This window comes from Typopeltis vanoorti, chromosome 10 (assembly GCF_054136105.1).
Source record: "Typopeltis vanoorti isolate ZY-2024b chromosome 10, IOZ_Tvanoo_1.0, whole genome shotgun sequence".
Classification (NCBI taxonomy): domain Eukaryota; kingdom Metazoa; phylum Arthropoda; class Arachnida; order Uropygi; family Thelyphonidae; genus Typopeltis; species Typopeltis vanoorti.
Window position 1 is genome coordinate 71,026,935 of NC_143558.1, and position 17,060 is coordinate 71,043,994.

Below are 17,060 nucleotides of genomic sequence, written 5' to 3' on the forward strand. Positions count from 1 at the left end.
TGCCAGTGCTTTATCCAGCCATATCCTTTTTTCGGCCGATTCTGATGATGAAAACCATAGTCATACAATCCTCTGTGATAGATCTAACAACATTTTCTGTTGCCATGACGAATTTGAGAGAAAAAAATTGTAGAATCTAGAGAAATCATCTTCAACCCTGTACATTTAAATAATAATTTAAGCTACAACCTCCCAGACTGTCATTCTGCTGTGATCAAATACTGGTGCACACGAGATGCTATAAGCACGCATGCACTCACCCAACGTGACCAATAAAGGAACAGCTTTAAATACGTTAACTACAACGGTTTCACGTTAAATATGTATAGTGACTTTCCTGTGCTGTTTACAGTTTTTATCTTCAATGGTTAATGTTTTTTCTTTTCTTTTATAAAGACACCTGAAGATGGCTATAAAATGCCGAAACTAGTCGTGTGATACTATTAAACCTTTTTCCTTTTCTCTCGGTTTATGTCATTCAATTCCTTTAAAAAAATATGTTTAACAACCAAGTAAATGAACCTCCATACATATATAATATAAAATGAAGGAAAATAGAATACACCATACAATATAATGCATATATTACATCATTTCACATTGTTGGAGCAAAATTGCAATTGCAATTTTTTTTACTCCAACCTATAAGGAATTGCCACAAAAACCATTAAGAAATTTCATTTTCAATTCTTGCCATGCCCACAAAAAAAAAAAAAAAATCATTACAATTACAGCTATGTTTGATATGACTTTTCCTTTTCACGTTAAATTACCAAACATGCTGGAAAATTTCCAAATAAGCCACATAAATCAAACCCTAATTTTCTATAGGTCCATCATGAACTGAGATCATGTTCCTGGAAGTATACTTTGAACTAGATAATACCAGAGTGAAATGGCCAGCGAACTAAATTACAGCATTTAAATAATGTAATGATAAAAAAATAATAATTATACATCTGTGGAATATTACAGGATTTACTGTTTAGAGCTTGAAAATACCCCCTCCCTTTTTTTTCCCTCTGTAAATTTTCCTATAGCATGGCAAGATTTCATTCAAAATCTGAATCACCAGTGTTTACATTTTTAGAACAAAGTCATTTTTCAGAAAAGTGTTTTAATTCTTTGGAATATAAAAGGCAGGTATAAGCTCTTCAGTTTCTTCAATGGTTTCTTACTATGCTATCCCACTGTATTCCTCAATGGTAGGATGCTACTTTTTATGCAAGTTCAACAGTTCATTTACAGCCAATATGCTGTTAAACACCGTTGTTGCCTTTCCCAAAGATGATTAAAAACCTTTGGTTTTCATCAGTTAACTGTGGCTAAGTCTCCCCACACCCATTTTCCTTTCTTAAGATGGTGCTTATCTCAGAATAATACACACTTTCATTCTAGATTCATGACAGCTTAAAATTTCTAATTCAAACTCCAATTTTCAATTCTAAAATTTGTCATTGCTTTCCCCTTCTTTAAGGATACATGTATTGTGCTGTAAATAAATTTTACATTAAACACTAAATGAAAAATAAAGGAATTTATAACATTCTTTGTATTATACAATATTTTGTATTGTATAATACAAAATATTGTAAATATTTAAAAAAATAAACCACGCTGATTTGGTTATTATAAATCATTCTTAGTAGTTAAAATATTTTATTCTCAGCTACATTTCATATGATAAAAAAATTAGACATCAGTCATAAAAGCAGATGTTCATAAAGCAGGGATCTACTGTTTTCTTCAGAACGTAATAATTTCAAATCTTCTGGCATTCACAAAAACTTTATGTGATTAATTAGAATAAATCCCAGTACTGAATAAAAATTATTAGCAGAAAGGATAATAAATATCCACTGTAATCTTACAGTGAAGTAAGCAAATAATGTTCTGGTTCCGATCTTAACAGTACATCTGCAGAAAGTAATTGTCCCCCCCCCCAAAAAAAAATTACTTTGAAGTAGACAAATATTTGCCTACTCTACTGTAAAGTAACTTAACCTTATAAACCTATTTTAAAACGTTCTAATGGCAGTTAAAGCATTTTCTTTTATATATCGGTGGCATTGTGTGCCCATTTCAGTTGGATGTGCTGTCGTGGCTTATGCAACTTGAGCAGCAAAATGTTTCTCAAGGTTTTTATTATATGTTTTTTTTTGAGCGGTGTGGTGTGAGGCTGCATTAAGAAATCTTCCGTAGTTGTCAATTTTCTGTAAACAGAAAAAGTTAAAACTTTTTTCTTCTTCATTTTTTCTATGAGGATATCCAGGAAAGAATTTTTTATATTCTATTTCCAAAGTGAATTTTATATTTGGGTGTATTCTTAACAGAATACATACACCCAAATATTTCAGTAAAAGTTAGATTTATTGAAAATTATATATTAAACACTTGTCTATATTATATATAAAAATTTGACTACCACGGCATTTCAAAAAAACTTCACACATGCAAAACAGATGACACTCAGAAAACAAAAAAAGCAACCCATGACAATGTTCAATTGAATTGGTTGAGACAACGAACCATAGCCCCTAGGTGCTATTATCTCAGAGCTCACCCTGCCTCGCCTTCTGCACCATTAAAAACTACTAGAATGCTAAGAATTTGACATGCTGCACCATCCGTACGTCTTTTCAAAGAGCTCAAAGGTGTATGTATTTTGAATAAACACCCAGGCTATTAATGCAAATGTGATGCAATGTTTATGAATCTAAAGTGCTCTTTTCATGAAGCATTAATATATTGTGTTTACTTTTAGGAATCACACAAAGTCTGGAAACAATTAGCAGTCTTTAACAGGAATAAATGTAAAAATATCATATCGGCGACATTACTATTTAGCAAATGAGCATACCACACACATGGAATATATTTGCCCCTAATATACACACAAAATTATATTTTCTAATTGAAATCTGATTTATTTTTGAAATAGTTTGCAGGATAGAGAGTTGAAAGGATCAAAGAAATTTTACATTTTGATGTCTTAAAACAGTATTATACAGAGCCTGCTTCAACATTTTACTTTTTTTTTTTAAGGAAAAAAACTACTTTCTACAGATGTAAAGATCAGAACCAGAACATTATTTATCACAGTAAGTAGCAACATTTACATCAACCCAGTAAAAGCTAAATTAAAAGCTGGTAATTTGTGTTTCCTTCTGTTGAATCAGCTGACACTACAGCTGCTGATGCATTCAATGCAGATCCATGAATTCAAGCAGCTTGCAAAAATTGATTCAATTTATAAATAACATCTCTTTCAACAGAAGGGAACACAAATTACCAGCTTTTAATTTCGCTTTTGGCATAATACAATACAAAACTAGGTTCATATGATAGTTATAATCTCATTTTAATTATACCTTTTTAAATCTAAAAAGAAATACTTAAATATTTTTCCAATCTTTGTTAGGCAATAATGACTACCTGAGAATTTAATTTCAGATCACCATTATACACTGAAACAGTACAAATCTAAAACAAGAAAAATTCAGAATTTTTTATATCCATACATATACATATATATATATATATATATATATATATATATATATATAATATATATAAATTAGCACTTTGAATGGCATTTACACCAACAATGAATGGTGAAGCCATGTATTTAAATATATGTTGCAAGTTTTTCCAGTTGGTTATACTATAAATTAAAGATGACAAGAAATTATATTCCTGGCTTAATCCTTTATCAAAGTATAAGTAAACAAATGTGCAAACTTTGAGTACATTTGGATAAACAAAAAAAAGATTTAACCAAGAATATAATTTCTTGCCATCTTTAATTTACACTTAAATATAATGAAAAAAAATGAAAAATTGCAGAAAGTAATCCACATTATTTTTTATGTTCTTGTTTGTTGTCAATATGTATTCTTTTAATTCGGGCATAAGGACCTATATCAGGATCTGTAATAAAGTCATATAAAACTTTAATCCATGAATTATGCTGAGGAAGATGTTCATAATATTCTTTAGCAATTCTCTTCACCTATAAAAAAATAAAAAAAATTATCAGAATAAGTTTTAATAACTACATATTATATATAAGCATGTTCCTCAAAATTCACAATGTTTATTTATTCAAACGCAATGTGGTTCAGCTTTATAGGTTCTACAGCATCTTACATATAGCTGATTTTATAACAAGCAGCACTTTTTATTTATTTATTTTTTTTTAAAGAAATAGGCTATTACAGATTTTATAGAGAAAAATCGAGAAAAAATGTATTTATCTTTTTACTCCAACTTGAATATATTTCGTCTTTTTTTTTTTTTTTGAATTATTTTATTATTTTCTTGTAAGGTTACTTAAACATTACTTACACGTAATTCAGGTAACGTGGGGTTTCTGCATTCATTTCTTAATTTTTTTAAAATGTTAATTCCACTGTTATTCAATTAGAGTGAGAGAGGAAAACAATTCGAATTATAAATGAAAAGGCAATAAAAGGTAACGATGTACCCTTTAGTAGATGGATAACAAAGTTAATTCAGATAAGTCAGGTTAAATGTGATCTTAGAATGATTATCCCTCAGATCTTTGGTAACTTAAAGCAGTCATAATCATTGAAGTTAGGTGATTCATAACTGATGCTGATTCTAAAGTCACTCAAGACCTATATCAACTGTACAGAATGTGTTATCTTCTGCCTAATCTTGTGTGAAGGAATAAAGCATGGATGTGTGGTGAATGTTAAATGACTAGAGGTTCTCCAGAGTAGGCTAAATTGTAGGTACAACTTAACTACTAAAACCTGTTTCTTTTGGAAAGAAAACTTTCTTTAAATGTACTAAAATTGTTTCAGGAATAATCTAATTGAGTGCTATATGTGGTCTTACAGTTGTAATTTGTACTCTGAAGATGGTTTGAAATGTAGCAGATGAAGTTTATTTTTCTTCACAGTAATGGAGGTTAACAGATCTATGAGCATGTACAAAGCAGTTTAATCTCAGTCACAAGGAAACTTGTGCATCTAGAATGTGCAAGAGGATGAAGGTAACTAGCTGAATGTGTGGTTTGAGCATGACATGGACATTATACTTATAAAGAACTTTAGCTATCTTTTCACATATACCCTGAAAATAAGAGATAATATTTTAGTTACTGGCCTTAAAAAAGTGTATGAAGGTAGGGTAGCAGAGTTCAGTTCCAAACAAGCAGTTCTGACCCTGCATGAATGAAGGTTTTGAGGATGCCACAATGCTGGGATGAATGATGTGACTGCTTTCGTAAATACCTTCCTAATGTACATGGGCTTTCTATAAATAGAAAAAAAAATGAACTGCCTGGTAGTAATGTTACTAGTGCCTAGGAAAGGGAAATGTTGGTTTCTTTTTCTACAGTAAAGATTAACTTTGATGTTTGGCCGTTTAAATCTGGTTGACAGACTTGAGTATTGGACATTCATAACTTATTTTAAGAGTATAACACTAAACAAAAGTAAATTATAAAAGGATGTTTATTAACCAGCTTGTATTTCACTATATTTTACAAATCAGAATCCTAAGAGCAAAATATGCTATTCCTTTTCTCAAGTAAACTATAAGTGAAACATTCAAATTGTAGCCAATAAAAGATCTAAAGTCCAAACTTGGCACCTTCTAATGTCATACAAAAGAAGTATTAGTTATGTAAGAACTGATCTTGAGATGTCTCCCAAATTTCTGGTAGACTAATGCAGCCATACTTGATAAAGTTAGGAGAATGTTCCATCAAGTCGTTTGACTCGTGATGATTCTATGAACATACACTCTAAATTTAGATCTGTCCTTGGCCATATCTTTCAGAATTTCCAGGTGCATTCCAGTTACTTCTTTAACTCCCTCCACCCACCTAATTCTTGGTCTTCCTCTTCTCCTGCTTCCACCGACTTTAGCAAGCAATCAACTTCTCCAGACTGTCATTCGCTCGCATAATATGTCCCAAGTATGACAATTTTTTGCTTGATGATCATAGTTTCAAGGAAACAGTCTGGCTTTATTCTGTTTATCAATGATTTATTGGTTTGCTTTGCAGTCCATGGTATTCTTACTAAGCATTTTCAAACCAATAATTCAAATGCACCTATCTTCCTTCTTTCACTCTTTCTCAGGGCCCAACTTTCACATCCATACAATACAAGGAATACCATTCCTTCCTAGCCATTGCTAATTCCAAAAATAGTCTTACTGATCTGTAAAACTTCTATATAGCACATTGGTTTTCTTCCATCTAATTCTGCATAAGAGGTGTCCAAAATGTGATCTGCTAGTCTGGACTTGCCATAATATAAATAAACTTCTAGCAAATGTATTTCTTATTTCTCCAAGACATATACAAACTTTGTCTACTCATAGTTGGTCAGGTCACTGGGAACTTCAGACTCCATAATGTGCTAGAGAATGGAGTTTATCCTTAGAAGAGCAGATCAAAATTGATAATTTCACACATGGTGGGAAGATATTTTATTAGTACTTTGGTTATCTTTTCAGAATTACCCCTGATATGTGGAATAAGAATAGGGTACTTTTTTCATGTGTGCTAGGAGAGGGGGAAAGCCAGGGACAAGTAATATTTTATTTTATTTTATGGGAGCTATAACAAATGGACAATAAGAGCATGGTAAAAACAGTTGAGTTCTGTGGAAAATCTGACTCATTAGAACAAACAGCCCTGACAACATTTTAAGAATTCCATACTGCATAATCACATCGATGACGTGATTATTTATATATCTTCACGTGTGTGTTGGCTTTCTATAATAATAAAGATACTAAATCACCTGAAAGGTGAATGACTAATGTGCCAAGGGAATGTAAACAGTTATTAGTTTTAAGTAAGAGACAAGTTCTTTGGATTTTATTGGACCATGATTCTTTATAAATATATGTATACAATCGCCTACAAGTTTTGCCAGCTTAAATCTGTCTGGCTTCTTCAGGACAAGAAATATGTACGCTAACATTAAATGCTAAAAAGGAATGCAGTAACAACAATAAAATTAATTAAAATTGAAATGACGCATGACATTATGAGCATGGAGACTTAGTCATTGTTTGTAGATCGCGCTTTATAGTTTCTCGCAAAATTGAGTTCTGCTATACATAGTGAATTTATTAAGATTTTCCAAATGTCTTTTAATATCATGCCTTGATTTCTGTTGAGATTCCTGTCCAGAGAACCACTGCAGCTTCTACATCTGAAATCTTCTTCAATATACGGCATGAAGCTGTTGTCCCAATCGATGGAGTGGTTCGAAATCAAGAAATGATGGGCCAATCCTGAGATGTCTGTTCTGTTGATCTACAAACAATGACTAAGTCTCCATGCTCTTAATGTCACGCATCATTTCAATTTTAATTAATTTTACTGTCGTTACTGCATTCCTTTTTAGCATTTAATGTTAGTGTACCCATTTCTTGTCCTGAAGAAGCCAGATAGACTTAAGCTGGCGAAACTTTTAGACGATTGTATACATATATTTATAAAGAATCATAATCCAATAAAATGTCTCTTACTTAGTATAAAAGAACCAAATATTAACAGTCAAAAAGTTTAGTTTTTTTTTTTAAACTCATGAATTTTGAGGCATTGGCTGATAAATTATAAATTAATGATGTATTGATAACTGTAATACTTTTTAAAAGATTAGACCATGCCAAATTAGGCCTTTAGATCTTTAGACCTTTATAATTTGAATGCTTGACTTCTCACTGTCACATGTAAATTGTAACATGCAGTTTAGCTATGGGATTGCTGGTTTGAAATCTGGTAAAATACAAGCCAATTAATAAACAAATATACAATACATGCTTTTATAATTTAGCTTTGGTGTTGAATAGCATTGAAATAAGTTATGAATGGCTGTTAAAATGTCCAAAAATATAACGTGTCTTGACTGCGAGACCAAATAGATGTAGTATACATAATGTAGCCATAACAGCTGGTTTATGAATGGCTGTGCTGAGTACTTGGTTCCAGAAATTCCATATAGAAAGTGGATAGAAAGGAGAGAGGACATTGCAATCCCATCTAGATCTTTGCATATTTTTAATTTTTTTAATGAAAAATAGGCCTGGATAAATGATGAATTTGAACAATACCAAAATGTCAATTGGCAAATGTGGTTTAATAAAATCAAAGGTCTGTCAAAAAAAAAAAAAAAAGTAACCATGACATGTGAATTTTTCATTATATGATTTTTTTGTTGTTTTAAAGCATTAAAGCAGAATTTTTAATAAAGGAGAGAGAGAGTTGCCAGTAGGAAAAAAAAAAAAAAAAAAAAAAAAAAAAAAAAAAAAAAAAAAAAACGAGTGAGGGAAGTGATTTCTCAGGTATGACAAAGTTCAGCAGAGAGCAAGATCCTGAACATAAAGAGATGAATGGAACAAGAGTGCTGAACTGCACCTGAATGGTTTTGCAGTGAGTTACCTGGAAAGGCTGCTGGGGGAAGGAAGCATAATCAATGATGGGAACAAATATCTCATCTAGTCCATTTGACTCATTCACATCATCGACTTCCACTGATACCTCGTCTACATCACTGATTACATTTTCTTCCAGTAGCATGCCTCCCTTGTGACTTGTCCATACTTTATGCTGTTTGCTCACCCTCACCCTTTGTCCCATATACCCTCCCAGACTCAACTATCGCTTCCATCTATTCCAGGCCACTCCATTCTTACACTGACCATTCCCATACATGCCTTCATTACTGCTTTCAGAATCCTCTACTTACACTGTGTCTCCCTGGCCCACCCCATTTTTCTGTTCAATGGGAATGGAGATGAGAATGTGAGAACAGGAATGCATGCTGAAGGGAAACAGGATGGGCCAGGGAGAGACAGTATAAGAAGAGCAGATTCTGAAAGCAGTAATGAATGTGTGTATGTATGTATGATCAGCATAGGAATGGAATAGACTGGAATACATAGTGGGTAGTTGAGTCTGGGAGGGTATACATGACAAAGTGTAAGCATGATCAGGCAGCTGCAAAGAAGTCACAGATGAACAGCAGCAGCATGGATAGGATTGATTACAGACAAGGAAAGGAATTATGCTTATTTACAAATGATAGAGGTATCAGAAATAAGGAGGATGAAATTGTTACGTTGATTGAGTTTATTTGCCTGAATAAGTGAAGCATGGTTGGATGAGAATATATTGAAAATAGAAATGGAATGATATGATGTTTTTCATGAGGACAGGAAGGGCAAGAATGGAGGAGGAGGGGCTGCTGATGACAGCAGGAGATTTATGTCCACACAAGGTTGATAGAATGAAATATTTGGTTGGGTGTTGTCAGAGAATATGAATTGTATAGGCAACTTGGCTTAGTGAGGAAGTGAAGGGTGATTGTTATGGACAATTTCAATTATGGCAATATTGACAGGAATGAAAATATAACATCAGGTAATAAAGACAATGAACTTTTTGAGTTCTTAAGGGACAACAATCTTATGCAATATGTAATGGAGGATACATAAGTGTTAAGTCTTAGATCTGGTTACATCAAAGGATGTGATTGTGAATGAAGTGTAATCTTCACCTAGAAGGTGAGAGTAATCATGAAGTGGTCACCTGGGGTTGTAACCAGTCATATGGAAACCTCTGTGAAGAAAGGATACATGTTGAACTACAAGGGCTGGTAATTAGAAAATTTAAGAGACACGGATCAATGTCTGAACATTGTGTTCAGACATTGATCAAGAGTTATTTAACAGCAGCAATGTGAATGTATGCTAAAGGTGAAAAGGCTAAATAGGGTAAAATGGATGAAGAGATTAAGCATGATATCTAGAAGTCACTGAAGAGACAACCACAATAAATGCTTATAATAATCAGCTGCATGAAGAATACAAAGAGCAGACCAGGAAAGTGACTTGGTTGGTAAAGACGGCAAAAGTGCAGTATGAAAAGAAATTAGCCAATCAAATGACAAAATAATGACTACGGTGGAACGATGCTAACTGATGAAGAGATTATAGTTGAAGTATTCAATAAGCAGTTTGTCAGTATATTTCATCCTTGTGAAAGCAACATCATGAAAAGCTGAAGTGTAGAGTGTATATGAGAGGGACTGATGGTGAATGAGCAGTATGAGGAGTTAAGTAAACTTGATGTTAAAGGCAGTAGGAATTAATAATACACTGCTGCATGTGTTGAAAGAATGCTCTAGGGAATTAACCCTACAATACTCCCCGGGGTGATGTGTTACCCCAGGTGACTCCATTTTCTTCTACAAGTTAGTCGCAGATGTGCACAGTGCTTCCCCCATCCAGCTATACTCTAACCAACAATCATTTTCCACATCAGTCGATGAGTGAGTGTAGTTAATGAAGTTTGTGTGGTTCTGTAAGACTGTTGGGGTGATAGAATACCCCAGTGAGCATTAGTGTGTTAAATTTGTGTTATGCACCACAGCTATTTCTATCAATGCACAGTGACAGGAAAGTTGATGAGGTCTCTAAGCAACCAGAAGTTATACTTTTTCATAACAACACAAAAGGTAATGTTGACTGTTTTGACCAGATGGCTCACAACTACACAAAAAGCTGCAAAAACCAGAAGATGGCCTCTGTGCTATTTTTATGGGATGCTGGATCAAGCAGGAATCAACTCGCAGATAATTCTCCATTCAGCAACTAAGAAAAAGATGATTAGGCACCAATACTTGAAGAATTTGGGTTTTAATCTTGCAACACCACACATGAAAAGAAGACTGGCTCAGCCACTGTCTAGAGAACTTACAAATATCATAAAGAAAGTTTCTGAATATCCAAAGTGATGAAGACACCAATGCTGGTCTTGCTGAGACCAAGGGCCTCCAGAACCAAAAGTGAAGAAGCAAGCTAGATGTCAGATCTGTCCTCGAGCCAAGGATTGGAAAACCAAAGTTCGTTGTTCAGTATGTGACATTTGTGATGAATCTGCTAGAAAGAATTAACCTTCTACATGGTTTATAAACTGATTTTGTTGCATTTCAGTCTTTTTTTAACTTTTATTAGATTTACAACTACAAATCATTCACATGGTAGAAAAATGTTTTATTTTTGTGTAATATATTACTAAAGCAAACATCAAAATGTTTGACACTCGTTGTTTTGTGTAAATAAGTTCGTCATTTGGATTGCAAGGTATTTTTTTCTTCATGTACATTTTAACTGAAATCTAACAACACCTTGCACAAGAAAAATTAGGATATATTCATTTTTTTATGTTTTCATTAGAAAGTATGAGACTTGGTAAATATCATTAAAAATTTTAAATTACATAGTATTGTATTTTATTTTTTATATTCCCTTCCTTTTTCTCCTTTCGAAATATTATAGTAGGTAAACTCTGTTAATAGCTTGGGCTATCTAAACACAATAACAATTTCAATTACCTATAATGGAGGCAAGGGAGGAGGGAGAAGAAATGTCGTGTTAAGGTGTTAAAGAGTGAGGACTAGTATTCAGAAATGGGTTAATAACAGCAGTATTCTTTATGATGATTAGCATAAGTTTATTGGAGGGAGGGGTCATGCTTTGTCGATCTGTATATGAATTAGAACAAGGTGACAAATTCACTAGATAGGAACATAGTGTATACCAGGATTTTTCAAAAGCCTCTGATAGACTGCCATATGACAAGCTAGTAACTAAATTGAACAGATGGGACTAGAAAAGACTAATATGTCGAATAGTTGATTGGCTATCAGATAGCAGCTTGTGTATGGAGGCGTGGTATCCCAAAAAGGAAAGTCACTAGTGGAGTGCAATAGGGATCTCTTTTGGACAATTATTGTTTAACTTGTATATTAATGACAGTGGGACTGGCTTATCTGGAGATGTGCAACTATTTGCTGATGATGAAAAGTTGTGAAGAACTATGAGAAGTAGAGAAGATGTGGCCTTGCAGAAGAATCTCAATAGACCAGCGTTTCCCAGATTTTTCCTATGACAGAATACTTCACAAATCCTGAACTTGGTTATTTTGTAATGTATTAATAATTAATTATGGCATAATCATAAAGAGTATTAGTACACTTATGTATATGGTGTGACATGTTGACAAATATAAAATTACATTTAAATCAGTTATTAATCAACAGACTAATGAAATCTTGTAGCACATTGTAGTTTCCTCAAGCCAACATCATTAAATTAATTTGTGCTGATTTTCATTGACATATCCCATTCTGATCTCCAAAAATTTATAATATTATTACAAGTACTTATGAGTGAATGCAGACTTTTTCTCCTGTGTGCTGGTAGTTTTCCCCTCCTTTTGTACATCCTGGAGATCGCTTTGTAGGCTGGAGGCGGACGAATCACTATCTGTTGCATCACAAACATCTTCAATAAGAGATTTCTTAACACTAAAATTAAACAAAGTCCCTTGTCTCTTATTTATATTAAAATTTAAATCTGTAGGCCTATTACTTTTAAATCATGACACCACGGTTTCGAAACAACTACTTTCACCCTACAATACAAACTTGCAAAGAAAGTATTCAGTCATACTAGCTTTGAGAACCGGATACAGACTACCTTGATCTTCAATTTCAGTTGAAAAATTTTCTTTATACTTCCTTGCTGATTGGTCACTAACATTTGCAACACAGACATTATTTCATTCATGTTAAAAAACGTTTAATTTTCTTGACCAAAAAAGCTCTGGAAAAACTTTTATTGGGATTATATTGATCAAGTGTATATAATAAACAGCTAAGTTATACCAACTAGTTTCATCAACTAAGTCTGTTGGCATCTTCAGGGTACATAACTGATGTAAGGCACTAAAAAGTAAAAAAACTGTTACAAACTAAAATCAACCGATTCCAAAATATTAAACAAAGAACAGAGCGCGTATAATACATTCATAAAGCGTGGATGATATCACTTGTTATTTAGGAACGTTCTATAGTTGGCACTATAATTCAGTTCTGGCGAGTTGAAGGATCTGATAAGGGTCTTCCAGATCACGGGCAAGATTAGTCCTTGGTTCCTGTTAAGGTTTTGTGTACAGTGGGCAACTGGCCTCCTTAAAAAGGAGGTTACATGGGTTAGCTTTTCATTTCTCAAGAACGAACCATACCATAGAGTAGGAAAGAAGCACAATTCCTTACATGGAGGAGGACTTCTGCTCCCGAAGTTTTAAGGAGGCCACAACAGTTGCCCGTTGTACACAAAACCTTAACAGGAACCAAGGACTAATCTTGCCCGTGATCTGGAAGACCCTTATCAGATCCTTCAACTCTCCAGAACTGAATTATAGTGCCAACTATAGAATGTTCCTAAATAACAAGTGATATCATCCACACTCTATGAATGTATTGTATGCGCTCTGTTCTTTGTTTAATATTTTGGAATCGGTTGATTTTAGTTTGTAACAGTTTTTTACTTTTTAGTGCCTTACATCAGTTATGTACCCTGAAGATGCCAACAGACTTAGTTGGTGAAACTAGTTGGTATAACTTAGCTGTTTATTATATACACTTGATCAATATAATCCCAATAAAAGTTTTTCCATTATTTCATTCAGTTTTGAGAACAGAGGATATGCCGCCCATTGTTGTAATTGGCTTGGGCAATTTTTATGACCGGTCATAAACAGCTGTATTCCCTTTCGCGAATTACTTCTATGTTTAAAAATACACAGCTTGGTCACTGACATCACGGAACACAATTTGGGAAACCCTGCAATAGACTATGCGAGTGAGTGGAGTTATCAGTGTTGCTAAGTGCAGCATCCTGAAATTTTGGTAGGCAAGGTTGGGATGCAGAGTATACAATTAATGAGGAAATTTTGAAGGAGGTGGAAGAGTTGAGAATGTTTTAAAGCTTCTGCTGATTCCAAAAACAATCTGACTTATGACCTGTGTAGATCCTATTCAAATAGAATTTGCACAGGATGAAATGGAAGATATAAAAAAAAAAAGTGCTAAACAAAAGTCATAAGTCAGATTGTTTCTGGAATCAGCAGCAACTTTAAAACATTCTCCAATCCTCAACAAGAATAGTTGAATCAATTTACCAAAAATCTAGGTGTTTTAAGATCAAATTAATACTTCTTTCCCTTTCTCTCTACAACAATAGATGGTGCCAATTAGGACTTTGGTTCCCTTATTTCTTATTAATCTGTGTTGTGACTTAATACTTATCTAAAAAGTTGATTTCATCCAGCCTGATAATAATAAACTAAGATTATCTTCTTCTGAGACTAGTGTTCATAACAAACTGGCTCTCCTAATCTAACTAAACAGATCACACCAGAATCATTTTCTATCAGTCACGATCAAACACAAAAAACTAATCTACCAACCAGAATACCAGAAAATCCTCATACATCCAGACTTCCAACCTGCAATGCATCCAAATACATTGCAGGTCTGCTTTTCTGCTGGTAATTTGGAACAATTTTATCCACTTTTCTTTATCTACAGATCGATCTCCTCCTAACCAATATTAGTCTTATATCCTATGGCATTATAAAAGTGCCAAGGGGAATGGCCTCTGCAATTTCTACAATTCTTTATCATGGTGTAATTATTGTTTCTACTCCACTGATCCAAATACATTTTCTGACCAAAGAACTGAAATAATCCTTAATGCAACCACAGAAATTCTGTTCCATGATTTATAAGTTTTCATTATATAAATTAGGCTTTCTATTTTGAAAAACTCAGATTCCACTATTGTTAATAGATCTAAAAATCCTCAGAATTAGATATATATCCAAGAATTTTAATTTTCTGCATTCAATTCTGACTAAATAAGAATGAATGCTGCTGTTACTCACAATCATTATAATCCACAAAATTATATTTCTTAAGTATGATATTTTTAAAATAAAGAAAAATAATACTCATGCTACAATATTTAATCACTGATACTGTGATTGTGGTTTAACTTAGCTAACTGCCAAGGGCATATATTTGATTTTATAACTGATCAGGTAGATCAACAAAAATCAGCACTTCATAAGAAAAGGAAAAAACTTCAATACAGAGGCTTAGTGAGAGAAGAAATAAATATTCTAGATGAGCTGATTCAATATTTAAACAATCAGAGGAAAAATTATAATTTTTCCTCTGATTACTCCTACTTTTCCAAATAAGAATTTATTCAAATCTGCAAAGATTATCTATTGTCAAAACTTGTTTTATTGAAAATGAATCAGTCTAGTTTTGCTTTGATTGTGTGATTCTCTACCATACTCATCACACAATCAAAGGCGAAACTATACATTTTCATGACAAGGTAAGAGTTAATGAAACAAGAACTGCTATTATTAGAGACAACAGAGAACAGAACTTCAAACAACATGAATTAATTTAATGCACTCAGAATTCTTTGAGAACTTCTGCTAAATCAGAAATAGTCTTTTCTGCAACAGGTTCATTCATAAAAAAGTTGAAAACTTGTATTAATGATCGTTTTTTAAAAAATGACTTCAAAAATTCTGACTAAATATATTAAAATAAGCATAAGATGACTATGAATTTAATAATTTTCTTTGTATTGCTAAATATATTAACCTATTGAGATAATTAAAATTTTTTGAATGAAGTTTTTTAAAAATTTCCAAATGCACTTAATTAATAAATTAAAAGAATATAACAATTTAGCAGTTTATTTTTCCTTTGCTGATGAACAGCATAACAAAAACTGTTTAATGAATAGCTACCAGTGATGTTGAATACAATTCATCAATTCTAATGTATAAATGATCACCTAGGGTGTCACGTAATAATAATAAGTAATTAATTATCCCAATTTTAAAAGGATATCTTATTAGTGAACAATTAAAAAAGCTACCATCCTTTTAATATTTCACCATTTTCTAAATAAAAAAATTTTTTTCTCTAGAATTTCTGGAATGAAAAAAAAAACTGTACATAAAGAGAAACCCTAATAGTGATATCAGAAATATTAGAAGGTTCAACCTAATATAAAACAATTTTCATACATGGATAAATTTCACCATGCAGAAAGAAAAACAACCACTACCTATTTTCTGAGATATTACTCGGAGATAATAGCTCACCAAATGAGGATAGAATGCAGGTGGTAGATGTAGAAGAGATCATTAAATTAATGAGTGCCTATTTTGCCCCAAATCTCCTTACCCTGTTGAGGAGATCCCAAGACAAACGCCTGGAGAGAGAGAGAGCACGTTAGGAATGTCACCTTTATAGTGCCCAATGGTTACATAAACTATGGGTCAAGAGCTGTTGCATAAACTGAATAATAATTCAGCAATATGGGCTGATTAGATATTAGCATGGATTTCAAGCCTGCAAAATTTAAGTTGATCAGTGGTGTGCCCCATGGATCAGTCCTTAGTTTGTTATTCAATCATTTCATTAATGACAATGGGAAGGATTTGATAGGTGATGCAAAGAAAGGCAGGGAAATCAGGAATGCAAATGACATGCAGTATCTTACAGAATGATTTATAAGCTGGATTTGTGGACATAAAAATGGCTATCAGTTCAGTGTTAGTAAATGTAGCTATTCACTTTGGTGTAAATGAGATATCCAATGGTGCATGATATTGTTGGGGTTATGCTAGAAGCAATTGATAGGCTAGAGATCTTGAAGTTTGAGTAGATAGGAAGTTGAAATTCAGGAGCCAGATAGTAAAGATTGCATGTACAACTCTGAGGGTAATTGTAACGATGTAACTAACACAAGTAAGAATAATGTAATAATTTTGATTCACCTGGAAATGATATGCACAGATCTGGTGTCCTAGTTCCCAGGATGATGCAGAGGGTACAAAGGAGTGTTAAAGATGATTATGAAAGTGGAGAATTTATGAGGAGAGACTGAAAATTTGTGGACTATAGGTGCTAGCAAACAGGAGAAAAAGGGGTGATATGGTAGAGGCCTACAAACTCCTGAAACTTCATACAGGATGCCAGGAGATGCATTTTTATGGGGGGGGGGGTGAAAAGAGGACATCCACAGAAGTTGAGAATGAATGCAGTCAAAAAAAAAAAAGGGTGGGGGATGAGAGCTTCCTTTCTTCTGTCATAGAGTGATGCATAATTAGAATGTCTTGACTT

General features: G+C 33.2%; 1 protein-coding gene across 1 annotated transcript in view; it reads right to left on the reverse strand.

Moving 5' to 3' along the window:
• Nucleotides 1–425: 425 nt before the first annotated feature.
• The window catches only part of ifc (delta4-sphingolipid-FADS-like protein ifc), a 71,304-nt gene continuing 54,669 nt past the window's right edge, over nucleotides 426–17,060 (reverse strand). The window contains exon 5 of the mRNA XM_090398776.1: nucleotides 426–4,012. Within this exon, the coding sequence (XP_090254902.1) occupies nucleotides 3,860–4,012 (153 nt within the window). The 3' untranslated portion in view covers nucleotides 426–3,859. The remainder of the gene's footprint in view (nucleotides 4,013–17,060) is intronic.